The sequence below is a fragment of the Ovis canadensis genome, chromosome 10 (assembly GCF_042477335.2).
Source record: "Ovis canadensis isolate MfBH-ARS-UI-01 breed Bighorn chromosome 10, ARS-UI_OviCan_v2, whole genome shotgun sequence".
NCBI classification, from domain to species: Eukaryota; Metazoa; Chordata; class Mammalia; order Artiodactyla; family Bovidae; genus Ovis; species Ovis canadensis.
Genome location: NC_091254.1, coordinates 35,247,606 through 35,265,999, shown reverse-complemented (window position 1 = coordinate 35,265,999; position 18,394 = coordinate 35,247,606). Strand labels below are relative to the sequence as shown.

The following is an 18,394-nucleotide window of genomic DNA, read 5'->3' as shown; positions in this document are numbered from 1 at the left end:
ACTTCTGGTATTGCCATTCTACTGGCAATGCCTATAGCAAACTAGAAATTCTTGCAACTGAAACCAGAAACCCAATGATCTCTACAGAGACATTAAAATGATGATCTCTATTTAGCAATGTATGAATAATACAAATAAATGTGGTAAAATTTTAATGGTCCAACAGATGTTATTCTCTCAACATATCACCAATTTGAACATGCTTTACTTATGATAAAATACCTTTTTTTTTTTTGGCCATACCAGACAGCATGCTGGATCTTAGTTAAATGACCAGGGATCAAACTGATGCCCTCTGCATTGGGAGCCCGGAGTCTTAACCACTAGATCACCAAGGCAGTCCCAAAATACATTTTTAGCGATAAAGTACAATAAACAGATACTTCCCGACTCATGAAACATAAGAGAGAATAAGGTCATTTGTATGTAAAACTTTTGAGACTACAGTGCATATTCACAAACTATTGACTAGTGTTCAGAATGATAATCTGGTTAATCAAATGAGTTTTTAAAAGTTGCCATATCAATATTTCAGTGCCAAATGGAGGTTCAGTATAAATGAGTTTTACTACTGAAAATTATGTTATTACCACATTGGATTCTATACATGTATGAAAACATTTCTACATTTCTTCCTAGTTACTGAGGAAGAAATTTGGCAATGTCACCACTCATTTCATTTTTTTCTAACAAGAGCTGCCGGGTTTTCAGTATCTACTGTGAACTAAGGACATGATGCAGATGCCACACACATGCTCTCCCTGACCCTGGCAGCGGTCCTACAGAGGCTGTGGGGTGCCCTCCCAGCTCTCAGTACAGCCACAGAGCAGGTGACAGTGGCCGTGTAACACAGTTGGCCAGTCAGCTCTGAGAGGAAATTATTAGGGTGGTTCCAGAAAATCTCTTTTCTAAGGGAAAGCCAGTTCAGCTGACATGCTTTCTTTTCTTCTTCCCATCACTTCTGCCAAAGCAAACCTACAATGCATGAGGTGAAATAGCTCATTACCAGCTGACAAGCACACATTAAGGTTGGCCGAACAAAAACCCGAGAAAGCCTTATGTTCTTGATGACATTATAAAACTTAAGAGTGGACAAATGAGGCCTGCCTGGACAGCCTACCCCTGACACGGGTGATAAAAATAACCCTTGTTTTCCAGGTTTCTTATTCACGGATGAATGCAACTCTCAGCTGATTCACCTGCAAAGAAAATGTTGACCTTTCAGTCAGTGTTTGAGAGGAGGCAACCCAGCTGATAGAAAATAGGACAATAAGTTGATACATAGGTATCAGAATTTTTAATGATTTGATTTAAAAGTGCTTTGAGAATCCTGGATTTTAAATACAATGTATTTATGGGAGGGTCCAATTGTTTGGGGTTATTGAAACATGTCCCTTAATCTTATTACAATATATTTTTACTTGGGCTGCTGCTGCTGCTGCTAAATCGATTCAGTCGTGTCCGTGTCCGACTCTGTGCGACCCCATAGACGGCAGCCCATGAGGCTCCCCCGTCCCTGGGATTCTCCAGGCAAGAACACTGGAGTGGGTTGCCATTTCCTTCTCCAATGCATGAAAGTGAAAAGTGAAAGTGAAGTCGCTCAGTCCTAGGTATCTTTAACCCTGGACCTCAGTTTACTTATCTTTGATACAAAAGAATCACACTAGATTATCTCTAGGATTCCCTGCACTGAGAACTTTTAGAATGCTCTACATGTTGCCCTATAGTGAAACAACAACACAGCCCCCAAATGCATAATTCCTGGCAATCTTATGAATACTAGTGAGCCATAAGTTTGTTTGCAACATAGAATTTAATACATAGGAATCACATTATACCTGAGACTTGTAGGAATAGTCCAAACAGACATGTAGTAGTAGTATGTTCTGTATTGAGATTTAACAGAAAAGTTCTGACTAGAATCACTTAGAGAACGTGGACTCAACCTTTAATTTTACTTTTCTAGACAGATCGAGCTTCCTCATGTGAAGAGTTGACTCATAGGAGAAGACTCTGATGCTGGGAGGGATTAGGGGCGGGAGAAGGGGACAATAGAGGATGAGACGGCTGGATGGCATCACGGACTCGATGGACGTGAGTCTGAGTGAACTCCGGGAGTTGGTGATGGAGAGGGAGGCCTGGCGTGCTGTGATTCATAGGGTCACAAAGAGTCGGACACGACTGAGCGACTGAACTGAACTGAACTGTGTTTTTTTAGAAAAAAGCAAACAAAAGTGCTATACAGGTACAGTGCAGAGCATAGTAAAAGCCCTCTTAGCCAACACTGGTGATTGGTGGATTGAAAAAGTAAATTAAAGCAAAGAGATTTTTAAATGTTGCTGCATACCTTAACGTTAAAATAACTTGAACTGCAAATGTACAGTTGACCATCACACAGGGTTTGAACTGTGCAGGTCCACTTATATGCTAGTGTTTTCAACAGTAAGTACTACTGTACTATTTGATTGTTGGTTGATTGAATTTGTGGATTTGATGTGGACAGTGGATACCCAGGAGCTGCATAAACAGAGGACCAATTATAAATTATACTCAAATTTTCCACTGTGTGGTGGGACCACTAACGCTCTGTTGTGCAAGAGTTGACTGTATTTCATTTGTCAATCTTTTGAAATGCAAAATAATTGTGGATTTTTACTTTTTCCAGGTTTTTATAGTTGTCTTACTTACACTTAATTTGACAGCAGTTCATTTAGTGATTTTGTTTCACATTGCATGGGTTTATATAATAATTAGCATAATTACAATAACAAGTTCAGTGGGTATAAAGAGGCTTGGGCAGAAAGGCATCTGACTACACAAGCATGGAACTTGTAGTGGGTGAAGTTCACAATGATAGTAAAGGAAATTCTACAAGTTTGGGGCATATTCTGTGTTGTGGAGGGACTCCCAAGTGGCTCAGGCATGGACAGAGGAATCCATGGGAGACTTAAGAGATGTGGGTTCCATCTTTGGATCAGGAAGATCCCCTGGAGTAGGAAATGGCAACTCACTTCAGTATTCTTGCCCAGAAAATCCCATGGACAGAAGGCCTGGCGGGCTATAGTCCATGGGGTAGCACAGGGCTGGACACAATTGAGCACATGGGCATTTATGTGTATATACATATGTGTGTGTATGTATATATGTATATATATTTTGTGCCGTGGGCATATTTTAATGAAGGAATGAGGAGCACCAGTTAATCTGGCAAATTAAATAGATGTCATGAGAGCTCCTATGTGCCCATCATCTGTGACAGATATTGCTTAATAAGACGTAAAGCTATCTTGCTCACTGGTTTAGAGCACCAGTCTTTGGAGACTAGCGAATTGAACATTAAAGTGTTGCAGATATCTCAGAAGCTCTCACCCCATTATCCTTCCAGTTATGTTCTGATGAGCAGCAGATTCCTTCCTTATACTATATTTTGTTGATTGGCTCCCTTATGTTTTCCTCTGTGTCCAAGTCTCTGACTTGTTTTTGATCCAGGTATCTCAGTTCCCGGGCTTCACAGGTGGCTCACTGGTAAAGAAAACACTTGCAGTGTAGGAGATGTGGGTGGCATCCCTGGGTTGGGAAGATCCCCTGGAGAAGGAAATAGCAACCTACTTCAGTTTTCTTGCCTGGAGAATCCCAGGGACAGAGGAGCCTGGTGGGCTGCTGTCTATGGGGTTGCACAGAGTCGGACATGACTGAAGTGACTTAGCAGCAGCAGCAGCCAGTATTCTTGCCTGGGAAATCCCATGGACAGAGGAGTCTGGCGGGCTACAGTCTATGGGGTCACAAAGAGTCAGACATGACTTAGATAAACAAAAATCCCAGTTCCTACAGTTTGCACAGGGATTGGAAGCTGGTCCCTAAGCCCCAACTCTCATAGATGGGTCAATGACAACTGTCAGGCTTGCCCTGGATAATGCCTCCGGAATCAGATCCAGGTTCTGAGTCTATTGTTTTGTGACCGTGGATTATCTTAATTAATATTACTTGGTCTTTGTTTCCTTTTCTGAAAAAGAAAGAACACTCATCTTGCAGGCATGGGAAGTGCTAGCAGAGGGCCTACACAAGTAGGTGATGAAATGCTTGTTTTCTTCTGCATTCCTTTGATTTCATATTCCTGACTCAGAGCTCTGACTACCTACAGGAATACATGTTGAATGTCCTAGAGGCTGACCACCTGCCCTCTAGAATCCTTGCCCATGAAGAGCTCAGAAGATCTGCTTGCTTGTCCATATTATCCAATGAAAGGGCTTCCTTGGTAGCTCATTGGTAAAGAATCTGCCTGCAATGCAGGAGACCCAGGTTCGATCCCTGGGTCAAAAGATCTCCTGGAGGAGAGCATGGCAACCTTCTCCAGGATTCTTGCCTGGAGAATCCCATGGACAGAGGAGCCTGGCAGGCTGCAGTCCATGGGGTTGCACAGAATGGGACATGACTGAAGCGACTAAGTGGCAGCCGCCGCCAATGAAGGGATTTTCCCTGGAGTGTTTACTTGGCCGTCAGTATCACTGGTTGGCTTGGGCAACCATCCATTTCCCATGGCTCCCTTAGCATTTATTCTTTCCACTTTTGAATTTCTCTATAATTGATTTTATCATTCAACACAGATAAAACATTTGCCATATACTGGCACACTGTTGTTCAGTTGCTAAGTCCTGAACCACTTTTGTGACCCCACGAACTGCAGCACGCCAGGCTTCCTTGTCCTTCACTATTGCCCAGGGCTGAAGGCTGAACTGGCATATTAGGGTTCTGCAGAGGAATAACCAATGGAAACAGAATACAAAATACATACACACACACACACATACACAGAAAGACAGAGAGAGAGACAGAGAATGAGATTGATTGATTTTAAAGAATTGGCTCAGAGGGTCATGGAGCCTGAGAAGTCCCGACATCCACAGTCAGCAAAGTGCAGTCCTAGGAGAGCCGATGGTGCAGTTCCAGTCCAAAAACTGGCAGGCTTGAGACCCAAAAAGAGCATGTTTCGGCTTGAGCCTGAAGACTGAAAAGTCTGAAGTCTAGCTCAAGGCAGTCTGGCGAAGGTCCTTCCTCCTCAGGGGAGAGTGTCCCTTTTGGTTCCATTCAGGTCTTTGATTGGATGAGGTCCACCCACTCAGGGGAGGGCAATCGACTTAACTCAGGCTACCCATTCAAATATTCTCATCCCGAAACACCCTCACATACACTGGGAATATTTGACCAAATGTCTGGGCAGCCTGTTGTCAGTTAACATCACACTGAGCACTGGGCTGGGCATGGTTCACAGTCTTGTCATTATTTCTGGTCTCAGAGAAATCAGTGCAGCTTCTTTCACGTCCTGTTATTCCCACCTGTGCTCCCGAGCCTGTCCTTTCCTGTTGCTCACACCTACCCCACCCTGAGACCTCTCTCACACTTTCAGTTTACCCCTGCTTTTTCTCTACCTAAAAACATGTTCAGGTTTTTCCTTCACTTTAAAATAAAGGATCTCTTCGGTCCTTTGAGCTTAACATCCCATCCTCTTTTTTTAGTTCAGAAAGAGAAGTTTATATTGTCTGCCTTCAGTCATTCACTAAAATCCCTGGTGATCTAATTCGTCTTATTTCTTCCGTCTTTATATTCCTTACAAAAGTCAACAGTGGCTTCCTCAAATCTAACAGCTTTTGTTCAGTCTTCACTTTAATATGTCATTAACTTTTGTAAAAAGAAATTCTCTTTGCTTTAGCTTTGGGTGTCTGCCTTGTTCTCTGCTGATTTGAGGGGTTTCTCTTTCCTGTCCTGTCCAACTAGGTAATGTCCTTCATTGCATTTTGTATCTGTTTTGGCATTTATCAAATTCTACTCCATGTTTTAGTTATTTCTATTGCACAGGTTTAAAAGGCAAGCACCTAGCCCCACTACTTATTCCTCTTCCCTGCTTGATCTTTCTCCAGAGTACTTATCAGCATCTCACAAGGTACAGAGTTTACATATTTATTGTCTCTCATCCTTTTCCCCATGGCAGGAAGGAATTTGGAACTGTTTTTTCACTAACATATCTCCAACATCCAGAGCAGCAACTAGTGTTCAAATAATAGCTGTTGAATTATTACAAAGATTAGGGCTGTTCAGTGCATAATTATCTATAAAACTAAAACATCTGGAAATAAAATATCTAGTAATAAGAAAATAAATCATGATACATCCATGAGATGGAATACTGTGCATTTACTGAAAGTCATATTTTAAAACATTAGTGGAAAATGTCCACATTATATTAGGTGGAGAAAAAGCAGGCTAGAAAAATACATGTAAAGAATCCTACTTTTATTTAAAATATAAAGAAGAAGATATATACTAAAATGTTATCAGTGGCTATATCTGTGTAGCGAAATTAAAAGTGACTTTTGGTTTTCTCTGTTATTTTTGCATTTTGTAAATTTTTGACAAATTCCTTTCAACAACCACAAAAAAAATTAAAGATAGAAAACCATAAAGCTTTGAAAAAAACGCTTCCTCTTCTGTAGTCTGAATGAATGTCTCACTTCAACTAAAGATACTATTTGCACTTTTGGCACTGATTATATTCTGCTTAGTATTATCTGTCTTTATTTCTGCTAGGCCCTACACTTTCTGAAATCAGAAGTCATGTCGTATTTTTTGTAATTTTTAGAGCCTTTACATTCTATAACTGTTTGAAAGAAAAAGATTGTATAATATTTTAGTAGCTGGAAATAATGTACAGTGTTAGTTGCTTAGGGAAACCATCAAATAATGCAATTTTCTTATGTCCCTCATGGCAGCCTTGAAAATACTCAGATTTAGAGCCATGTTAGGATGATGACTGTGGGCATCCTGTATTTTTATTTACTGGTTCCAGATGGTGACATAGGAAGATCTTGATTTCACTGCCTCCCATGGACACAACCTATCTACAGGTGTTTTTAGAATAATTTCCTCTGAAAAAACCTAAAAACTGGCAAAGCAAACCCTTCACATGAGGCAAACCAGAGAGAAACCACAGTGAAGCAGGTAGAAAAGGCTGAGATACAGTCTCACTGTAAACCCCACCCTTGGCACAGAGACCTCTAATCAGGAGGGAATGTTGCACTGAGGAGGTAAAAAGAGGAATGAGTGTGCTTATTCCTGAGGAGTGAAGGGTCAGACTATTTTTCGGGGCTCCAAAATCACTACAGATGGTGACTGCAGCCATGAAATTAAAAGACACTTACTCCTTGGAAGGAAAGTTATGACCAACCTAGATGGCATATTAAAAACCAGAGACGTTACTTTGCCAACAAAGTTCCGTCTAGTCAAGGCTATGGTTTTTCCAGTGGTCATGTATGGATGTGAGAGTTGGACTGTGAAGAAAGCTAAGCGCCAAAGAACTGATGCTTTTGAACTGTGGTGTTGGAGAAGACTCTTGAGAGTCCCTTGGACTGCAAGGGGGTTCAACCAGTCCATCCTAAAGGAGATCAGCCCTGGGTGTTCATTGGAAGGCCTGATGCTAAAGCTGAAACTCCAATACTTTGGCCACCTCATGTGATGAGTTGACTCACTGGAAAAGACTCTGATGCTGGGAGGGATTGGGGGCAGGAGGAGAAGGGGACGACAGAGGATGAGATGGCTGGATGGCATCACCGAGTGGATGGACCTGAGTTTGAGTAAACTCTGGGAGTTGGTGATGGACAGGGAGGCCTGGTGTGCTTCGATTCATGGGGTCGCAAAGAGTCGGACACGACTGAGTGACTGAAGGGTTTGTACCCCACATCAGGCACCCCAGTTTTTAAAACCAGCACCTGAGAGAATGATGACTACAGTACAAGTATTTTTACCTGTTTATTTACAAAATGTAAATGTTTACTTACATTTTTAATTAACTGTTGGTACATTACATGACAACTTCTGATTCTGGAGTCAATCTGACCACGATAGTCAATTTCAGCAATGACCACTAAGGTAATTAGGGTAGGCAGTGTTACAAAATGACCATGGGACAAATGGATCCAAAACACGTGGCTCAAGTTCAGAGAAGTTTATTTCTTGCTCTTAGGGATGAATGTTCTTGGTTGGCTGGCAGGTTTCCTCCACACCCTTGGAGTCCCAGTGTCTTCCATTTTACGGCTTCCCAGGTTATATAGCATGTGCACTGTATACTAATTTTATTTACTCATCTCTGCTTCCAGAAGGTCAGATTGTAGGTTCAGTGAGGTCAGATTCAGCAGATGAAAATACAGGATGCTTACTTAAATGTGAATTTCAGATGAGAAAACATACTTTTTTTTAGCATAAGTATACTCCACATAGTATTAGGTACATAATTATACTAGAAAATGACGTGTTATCTGAAATTCCAATTTAACCTTGGGTCCTGTATTTTATCTGGCAACTCTGTGTGGGTTGGGAGTAGGTCTATCTCATTTAACACAGAATCCCTAGAATCTGAAACAGTACCTGTCAACTTTAAGATAAATCTCTCAATAATATTTAATGAATAATTGATATTCTGCCTGTCAAGGAGAACCTATATGAGCAAAGAATTTTTATTATAATTAATTAGAGCAGTACTACTCTTAGTAAGAATATGTATTAAGTATCAGCCAAGAATAGTTATTATTGCTACTACTTGTTATAAGAATATTTATTAAGTATCAGCAAAGCATACTTAGCAACAGATGAGACCGTAAATGTTTTAAACCGTAAATGTTTTCAGTAAGGTAAATCGTTAAAATCTGTTTTCCCCTAGATACCTGCGGCAGCCCTGCCTCTCACTTTTCAGGTCTCTACTCCAATGTCATTTCTCAGTGCGTCTTCCCTGTCCTCTGTATCTAACGCTGCAGCCCTCCATTCAGTTACACTGTTAGGCTTCCCGCTGTATTCTTTCTCCTTTGCAGTTAGAGTGAAGGTACCATAGACTCACCTTGTTGACTGCCTCCCTCTCCCACTAGAATGTAAACTTCATAAGGGCCAGCATTTTCCGTTCTGTTTCATCCACTGCTAAATTTCTGGCTCCTGCACATATTCAGTTAATATTGGTTGAACCAATGACTGAATAAACACTGTTGGTTCTTTTATATTTACCATTCGTTTGATATTTACTTTACATGATGCAAGGTGGAGTTAATCTCACAGTATCATGATTCTGCCTCCATCTACTCAGTTCTCTCATGGTGTCTCAGAATTGATAAAATATGGGATGTTATCTTGCATTTCTAAAGCAATCCTCTAAGAAGACAGGTCTTGCTGTATCCTATTTGGGGTCTGCTGACTTATGAGTATATTTTCATTATCTAGCTGTCTTTCCATAATTACTGCTATGTTTTAGGCTCCTTTGATAGAGAAACTGTTCCACTGTGATTCTGATTCTCAATCTGGATATGTTCATTTTCAGTACTCATCTTGAGTTGCCTAAGACTTCAACTATTACTGTGAAATACTGCTCATTGGAAAGGTCTAACTTCTGTTTTAAAAAAACTTAATTTATTATTTATTTTGTGGTCCCAGGTCTTAGATGGAACCTGGGCCCCCTGCACTGGGAGTGTGCATTCTTAGCCAGTGGACCACCAGGGAAGTCCCTCTTGTTAACAGTGGTCTCTAGAAGCATTCCAACCACCACCACCCCCGCCCCGCCCCTGAGGATTGATCTAATTATATAATTGGTATTACATAACATCATAAATTAGGATGACCAAAATTAAATTTCCTTATACATGTATTATTCAAACACTTTCTGCTGCATAATTTCATGTCTGATGTTTTTTGTTTATTACTTCAAGTTTGTCTGATGTTCTCAAACTGTCAACATCACTGACCGTTGTGGTCTCAAAGAGTAAAGCAGAGAACTGAGGAAATGAATGTAAGACAGCCAAAAGAAACTTTGTTAGGTTACATATGAGGAACACTAAGTTCATCTGATTAGTCTGCTCAGATGGCACATCCAGATACCATAAGCCAAGTCACTGGCACATCATTATTTTTAAACTGTGTTACCCTGCTCAATTAGTTTTAAAATAATTTAAAAGGCTCTGGTTGGCTCCTACAAATGAATATAATTCGTCAGTTCTTAATTCTGTTAGAATAGCTCCATTTCAACAGTTTAGGCTATTGTTTAAACCAGAGTCACTAATCTTTGAGGGTTTTGTATAATTTATTCATTCCCTTTTAAATCAGGAGCCCTAGCATTTGGGCAGCATTCCTTTAAAAACAGCAGCAAAAAGCATGTTTTCTCCCACATACTTCTTCCAACCAATGTCCTCCCAGAAAAAATTTTCCTAATCCCCCAGCTTGCCCCAGGACAGGGTTTAGCACATACTACTCCAACTAGTTTCCCCTCTAGCATTGCAAGAGCTCACTGTTTCTTCAGTTGAATCTGATGAAATAGTTGGCTTGCATTTGATGGGTTGTTTTAGAGATATAAGCCTACATATAACCAGAATCCTTCTGGAATCACATTGTAGAAGCACAGAGATTGGGTGAAGAAGAGATTCATGTTTCCCATCTTGTGCTTCCTGCAAGGCCTAAGCTCACAGAGTGGAACAGTGAGAGTCTCTGGCATTATTTTGCTTTCTCATTTTACATTTTTGTCAAACATAGTTGAATTCAAACAATTAAATAAGCATATGATGAAATTCACTGTTGTCTATATTGGTGCCACATTTATAGTTTTTTTTTTTTCCCCCTTTAGTTTGCAGATTTATTTTAGGAGTTTTAGATAATGTAATAACTCCAAGGTTATGTGAATTTTTAGTTACTTACTGAGTACTACTAGAGGCTAGACACATACATTATCCTTATACTTTTAGGCATATAGTTCATAATCAGCATTATTTAAGATTCATCTGAACAGCTTTTTAAAAAATGAGGTGTCGAAGGCTCATCCCAGTTTTCCTGTATCACTGTCCTCTGGGCTTAGGGGTTTGGTAAATTCATTATTATTTTTAAGCTCTGTTGATAATGCTGATGCACATCTTCTGGCCCAGAACCACAGGTTTAAGCCGTCATCAACTAACAGCTTAATTGTCAACCAGAGTCACTAAGAATAAACTTGGCCTACTTCACAGTTGTGTCTAGGGACTACTCGTCGATGCTTCCTGGTTTCAGATGGCCTTTTGATTTGCTGTCTATGTATGTCCTGATTTCTTTCCTGTTTTGCCTCGGGGCTTTGCTGTCCAATACTTCTGGGCTTCTCAACTGGAATCCTGGTCTTTGATCTCAGGTGTCACTATAAGGGTAGTTTCTGGTTATATGTCCCAGGTTGCCTCCTTGGACTCGGCTCTCCTGATCTTTGTGTCTAATCCCAGGTCTATCATATACCTCCACTATGAACCTAGAGCAACCATCTACCAACTCCATGGAGTTGGGGAAGAAAGACCATGCTGGCTCCATTGGAAATGATTTCAAATAACAGTAATAGCTAAGGTCAGTATTAAATCATGCTCATTTACTTCACTCTAGTTTGATTCCTTTCAAACACTACTTTGTACAAACTAAAAACTCCAATTTATATGGAAAAAAAATTTTTAGCCTGGCATAAAGACCCTCTGGACTTGACCCACCTTTCTGGATCTTATACTGTCCTTCCTGTATCTGGTACTCCAGCCTAAGCTGAACTTGATCGTTCCCCAAGAAGCCACTGTCAGTGATGTGCTAGCTTCCTTTCTTTACTACATTTTCAATGTCTAGAAGGGATTTTCATCAGAAGCTTCTTTTCCTTTACCCACATATTCAAATCCTATCAATCCTTTAAAGCAGTGTTTCTCAAATCTGAGAAATGTAAAAAATAATTCTTATTCTAGAGAATACATTTTCTGACAGGCAGGAGTCCATAGACCACAGTTTGAAAAGCACTGACAGAGAAAACTGGGGACAAATTTTATGAAGAGTTCTTTCAGTTGCAAATTATCACTTTGAAAAAAAAATTTTGTCTTTGTGACTTATAAAAAATTTGAATATTGTAATTAAAATAAAAACAAAAAATTTTAAAGTATCAAGGAACTCTTAATTCCTTATCTCCAGGTCTAGGATTCCATTTTGAGAAACATTGCTTTAAGGGACCACTTAAACTTACTGACCCTAGAAAATGTTATTTCCCCAGGGAAATAACATTTTCTCTTTTCTGAATTATTTAGTATCTAATCACTTTCTGTTCTGTAGTAGCTAATATATGGGCAATATTTTTCTAGAAAAACCATAAGTTCTTTGAAGGCAGGGATAATATTTTAACCATTTTTAACTCCCCTTAGCAAATACTGGATGTAATCTCTCTACTCCACCTTATCTTGTAGTCTAAATCTCTTAAAAATACTTTACTCTTCCATGGAACCTACTCACAGAAGTGTATTACTGAACTAGCCCTACTATAACAAAAGTTCAGAGACTATCTTAAATGTTAGTAAAGTCTAAGTTAAAAAATTCAAAATTTAAAAAAATGCCACAAAACATGTTTTACGTTAACAGTAATAGGAACAATTTCTTTCAATGACCAGTAGGCAAATAATTAAGAATTTCAGAATAAACGGTAGAAATGTAAGGCCAGTAGGGAAGACTTGTCTTATATGGGTTGTATGTCCCTAAGTCAAACTGTCGACTAGTATATTTGAGGAAACTTTTCCTCGGACATTTAAGATTCATTATGTCATCTGGCTTGATGACAGGGGCTGGTTTTTAACCGAGAATGTCTTCCCTCATGCAGTATCTGGATGGAGCCTGATACAGTGTATGTGAAAGAGCACTGGAAGGGTTATGCAGAACCAATCTTACGTGTCACCTGGGCAGCCAAGTCAGTTTGTTTAAATAAAGAGTAATGGATTATGATTTGCCAGCGTCCCTTTTAGCTCTGAAAACTAACATTCGATGGCTCTAAGTAAATATGGCTTGACAGAGGTTACTTCTTTGGGTAAGACGGGTTATTTCCCTCCCAGTATAAAAAGGGCTATAAACAGTTTATCGATATTTGCATCTTTCCCGACTGTCCTTTTAGGGCTGAGTTGGTGGGGGGCGAATGGCTTATATCCTTTTCGGTGGGTCCTGCAACGAGAGGGGTACTGGCCAGGTCCAGCCCTCGCCCTCGGTCGCTGCCCAGGGCCAAGCACGGCTGCGGGCGAGGGTTGCCCGTGGTCCCCACTCCCCAGCGGGAGCGGTGTGACTAGCGGAGGAGATTAGTCCCTGGTCATAAACAACCTCTCACTTCCCCTCCCCCGCCCCGCCCGCGCCGGGGCCGGCCCTCCGAGGGCCAAGGAACCTCCTCCGACGACCGCCGGCCCAGAGCCCTCCTCTGGGGGGCGACCGCGGGCCTGCCGCTGACTCCTACCCGGGCTTTTGATCACGCTATACTCATCCCTCCTCACTGGCCCACAGGGAAGGGGTTCGCTACCAAGACCTCAGAAGAGGAGCTGAGGCCAACCTCCATTTCCCTTCCCCCGACCCCTACCACCTCCGACAGCCAAGGAGAGGCCGCCGTGCCTGACGCGCAGACTCACAGCCGCGCCGGCCCTGGGCGCGCCGACGCAGCCCCCACCCCACGGCCCTTCCGTGGCCAGTCTCCGCCCCTTCCCGGAGCCCGCCTCCGCGTCGGCCGGCCCGCCTGCTCTCCCCTCGCGCTCGCTCTCGCGCGCACCCGACGCCCCGCCTCTGCGCGTGCTCCATAACTGTTCCCGGAGCCGGCCTCCAAGCTTTCCCCGCCCCAGAGCTGTTTGAATATGCTAATAAGAGGCCAGGGGCCAGCCAATAGACTAGCGGGGCGGTGCGTCACGTGGCCAGAGGACGTGTCAGAGGGCGGAGCCTCTGCGGCCCCTGCCCGAGTTAAAACCGGAGTGTGAGGGAGAAAAGCGCTTCAGTAGCGAGAGGGGCTGAGAAAGTGGTGACACCGCCGGGGTGCGGAGGGAGTCCCTGAAACTTCTCCCAACAGCCCCAGGGCCAATCTCCCCTCAGCCCACTCCCCTCTTCGCCAGCTCCCAGGTCCCCACTCCCTGTGCCGGGGGTGGGGTAGGGAGCCAGGCCCGTCTCCCGCTGGGACACACACAGGGGCCGGGAGCGGGGACGGGACCCCCGAGGCGGGGGGGGAACGGACCGACAGACAGACGGCCGGGCGCCCGCCCCAGCGGGCAGGCAGGCAGGAGGAGGCGAAGGAGGCGGGGGTACGACGGGGAGAACTGGGTCCGGGGAGTTTCCTCTCAACTATCGGGGGAGAAACTCCCCGCAGCCGGAGGAAAGACCCAGACGGTGTTTTCCTCCCGGGGGCCGCGCTCCCCCGCCCCGCGTTAGCGGCGGTTGCCGCCGCCGCCGCCGCCACCGGCGCCTCCACCTCTACCATCTCCTCTTTCTCCACCACCTCGGGCCCCGGTGTCCCCGGCCAGCACTATGCCCATCTTACTGTTCCTGATAGACACGTCTGCCTCTATGAACCAGCGCAGCCATCTGGGCACCACCTACCTGGACACGGCCAAAGGCGCGGTAGAGACCTTCATGAAGGTACCGACCGACCGAGCCCGGGGGGCGACCCCGGCCCGGCGGCCCGCGGGCGGCAGGGGTTGGGGGGAGGGCGGCCAGGGGCGGCGAGGCGGAGGTGTCGGGGACCTGACTGCGGGAGCTGCCGGGCTCGGGGACCCCCTCCCCCACCGCGCGGGCGGGCGGGCGGCCGGGCGCTGCGAGCCGGGCTCGGCCAGGGCCCGGGCTCCGGCCCCGGGCGGTGTGTGTGTGAGGGGCCGATGTGTGTGTGTGTGTCTGTGTGTTGGGGGGGTGGGCGGCCGCGGCGTGTGCGGTAACTGTGGGGGGGGGGGGTGCGGCGGGGCCGCTGGGCGCCCCTTCTCCGCCTGCTAACCTCGCCTGTGTGCTTTCCTCTCGCCCGCCCTGTTCCTGCTCCCGTTTTCCACCCGTTCTCCCGCAGCTCCGTGCCCGGGACCCTGCCAGCCGAGGAGACAGGTATATGCTGGTCACTTTCGAAGAGCCACCCTATGCTATCAAGGTAACAACCCTCGCCCTCCCCCTCCCCTTCCCCGTCCCTTCCTCTCTCGCCCTCCCCGCCCCCCCATTCACCCTTCCTTATGCTCCCCTCCCCCACCCGCTGTGCTCTAGGCGCTGAGGTCTTCTCCCCTGCGGGCTCCCACCCCCTCCCCCCGCTCCGGAGCGTCCCGGCGCGGCGCGGAGTCGCCGGGCCACCGCCGTCCCCTCCCCAGCCCGGCCCGGCGGCGGCGGCGGCGGCGGCGGCGGCGGCGGCGCGGCGATCAACATGGCCGACATTTCCCCTCCGCGGCGTGAGCGGCAGCAATGAACTGTGGGGGATATTTATTCAAGTTAGCCCGAGTGACAGCCGGGCCCGGCCGCGCAGAGCCCGGGTTTGCATTAAAGGGGAATCGGCTCGAGGCCGGGGCGTGCCGACGGGCGGGGGGCTTGCGATGTGGGGTGGGGTGGGGTGCAGCGGGGCCGGGTCTCCGGATTCTCCCCGAGAGGGCCGCGGGGCCGGTGGGGCAGCTCCGGGTGAACTTCGGAAGTGCTGCTCACTTCTGCTTTCCACCAATACCTCTGCATCCCCGGATTTTTGGGCACGAGGTTGGGGAGTGCATCTCCCCGGGAAGTTATGAAGTATTAAGGCTGGTAGCCACGGAAAGCTGTAGAGCCAGCAGGTTTATTCTCGGCCACCTCTGGAAGAGAGTTTCTTTAGCAGAGAGACGGCATTGACACTTTACCCCAAACCGTACTGTAAAGTCGAGCAGCTGCTTGGTGAACGGCAGATTGTTAACGACCGTCCGTGTGTACCTGGCTTTAAAAGATGAAAAAAAGAAATTCTCACATTTTTCTTTTCAGGCCGGATGGAAAGAAAACCATGCAACGTTTATGAATGAACTGAAAAACCTTCAAGCTGAAGGACTTACGACTCTTGGCCAATCCCTAAGGACAGCTTTTGATTTATTAAATTTAAATAGATTAGTAACTGGCATAGACAACTATGGGCAGGTAGGTTGAATATTAAGGTGGAAACAGTTGATTTTTCTTTCTGTGGACAAGCAGCCCAGTCCAAAAGCTATATACTGTGAAATACAAATATGAAACATTGCAGATTAAAATACAGTATGCACATAATACAAAGTGGAATTCTGACCACAATGTATATGGTTTTATAGCTCTCAGGTTTTTTTTTGTTTTTTGTTTTTTAAAATGTATTTGGGTTCCGAATTTGAATCTGAATGCTATAAAGTTGACATAAATTTAGTTTTAATCTCTTAAAGCTCACTCAGGAAATAAAAGGAAAACATCCTGTTTCACCACACTGTTTCTCTGATGGCCTACCCACTGGCAACTGCAACCCTTGCAATGACTGACAGACACTAGTTAATTAAAATGATCTTAAAATGTTAGAGGAAATTATTCTATTTGTTGCAAAAGGGCTTAGTTTAACTGTGTTGTATAACAGTTCTGAAAGGTGAAAAGATTTTCATTGTATAAAGGTAAAAAGATTTTCAGTGTACTGGCTGAGTACATTAAGATTTCTCAGCTTTTAAAGTGTGTTCAGTAAGCCACTGCAGGAAGAATTCTGAAACCATTCTTGAATTAAATGGCAGGTTCAGAATTTTGTTTTTAAACTCCCAACCCTTGAAAGAGAGGCTGTTGGAAAATCTGAAAGAACCCTTCCTTTCTCCCTGAATTCCCCCAGTTCCTCGAATACTCTTACTCTTAGCTGTTTGAAGATGAGACAAGATACTTAAACCACATGATGGTTCACTATGGGATAATGCAAGGTGGTCCATTATGACACTTTTTGAGATAACTGGCCCAGGAAGTAAAAGATGACAGTTTCTATGTTGTGCAGAGCACCATTACCACAGTGACATGTTTTGGTATACATTTTATTCTTTTCACAAATTCCATGAGCCACACTTTTCATTAGTTGCACAAGTTTCAGGGAAATCTTCCCACAACTACAGCTTTTGGGTTTTTTTCTATATAGAAGCAGAATTGTTCTTTTGTTTAGAAATGTTTATGCTTTAGTTCTTAGGGATGACTACTCATTGCCTAAACATCTTTGGAAATGGTTGAATGTAGTCCTGTTGCATTTAAAGTATACATTTCAACTTGGAGTCAGTTTGTTTCTGTTTTTATGGAATTGTACTTCCACTGTTTAATTAGTAAATGTGTATTTTCTTACACAGTAATTTTTTTGTTTCCCCTTTCTATGCTGCTTTATGTTTCAGCTGTTAGTAATTTAGGGAGATTTGCCATGAACTTTTCAGTTTGTTTCTTTAAAATAATGGTTTTATTTCCCTTTCAGATTCCTTTGTTATCTGTAGTACTATGCAGTCTTAGTGCTTAAGGTCTTGATCTAAACTTTGAGTTCAAAGTCAGATAAGAAACTTGCCCTTACTCAGTTATCCTTATTTCCTTATTATTAGATATACTTGTTATTTGGTTGTTAGGTTGTTAGTGTATAGCAGAAGTATTAATTTTCTGTTTTTCTGCATCACATTTCATAAGTGGGAAAGACTCTTAGACATATTTACTTCCTACCTCCTATTAAAAATATTTCTTAGGTGTTTCCTTGGGAAAAACTGTCATGGAGAGGCTGAGGACATTTGTAACTTAGACCTATACTTTCTTTTTCACAATTGTCTTCCACCCGGGAACACTTAAGTTCTTGTCTATAAAGTTCACGAAAGTTTGAGGTTGAATGTGGTCCTGCTGTGCTCTTACCACTTGCACCAAGAGAAGAGCCTAGAGATAGGGATGTTTTTGAATGTCAGGATTTATTGATTCAACAAGGGGTAGAGATTATGCCTTTTAGTTATTTTGATGAATAAGTGAAGAGGCAAGGAGTAATATCCTGAGTTGACACATAAAAATGATACTAGCATTAAACTAACTTAGGAAGCCATAATTTTCCAAATGAAAATGATGATTGAGTAGCCTTTTAATTAGAAGAAAATGTCTTTTCAGAAGCTGTTTTTCATCATGAGGCTTTTCTCTTGCTGATTTAAATACATATTTTCTTGTTAAGACAAATGATTGAGAATTTTGAGTGTCATATATTTAATAGTGAATAGTTCATATGTTTTCTTTGTGAGATTGTCTGCCTGTTTTTTGTGGCGTACCTGTTTTCTGTAACCTCAGTGTTTCTACATTGAGTACTTCCCCTCCCATACTCTGTCCTAGATCTGTGGAGCCCATAGTACTAAATACTTCTGTATAATCTCAGTAGTTGAAGGAAATGAGAAAAGGTGAGCTAGATGAAAGGGCATATTGAGTTTATAAAGCATCTAAAAACCTTTATATAAGCTTCTGAAAAAGTTTTCCCAAAACACTTAAATGGGGTTTATATATATCTGCATATTTATACAGATACCTCCACACGTCCGTGCCACCCACATACGTGCACATACGGGTTTCCAGAATCAATTCCAAGAGTTTTTAATGTCTATTGCATAAGTTTCATTAACATACTTAA

The 18,394-nt window shown here is 43.5% G+C and overlaps 1 protein-coding gene across 13 annotated transcripts in view; it reads left to right on the top strand.

Annotated features, from left to right (window-relative positions):
- Positions 1 to 13,776: 13,776 nt before the first annotated feature.
- INTS6 (integrator complex subunit 6) overlaps positions 13,777 to 18,394 on the top strand; it is a 104,750-nt gene continuing 100,132 nt past the window's right edge. For 4 of the 13 annotated variants that reach the window (XR_011259378.1, XR_011259381.1, XR_011259380.1 and 1 more), the window contains exons 1-3: positions 13,788 to 14,430; positions 14,846 to 14,923; positions 15,763 to 15,912. Coding sequence is in view for 3 of the 13 variants with exons in the window: in XM_069601442.1 (XP_069457543.1) it covers positions 14,320 to 14,430; positions 14,846 to 14,923; positions 15,763 to 15,912 (339 nt within the window). In the remaining 10 variants the exon portion in view is untranslated. Of the gene's footprint in view, positions 14,431 to 14,819; positions 14,924 to 15,033; positions 15,294 to 15,762; positions 15,913 to 18,394 lie in introns of those variants that run through there. The other 9 variants (XR_011259383.1, XR_011259382.1, XM_069601444.1 and 6 more) reach the window with 6 other exon arrangements.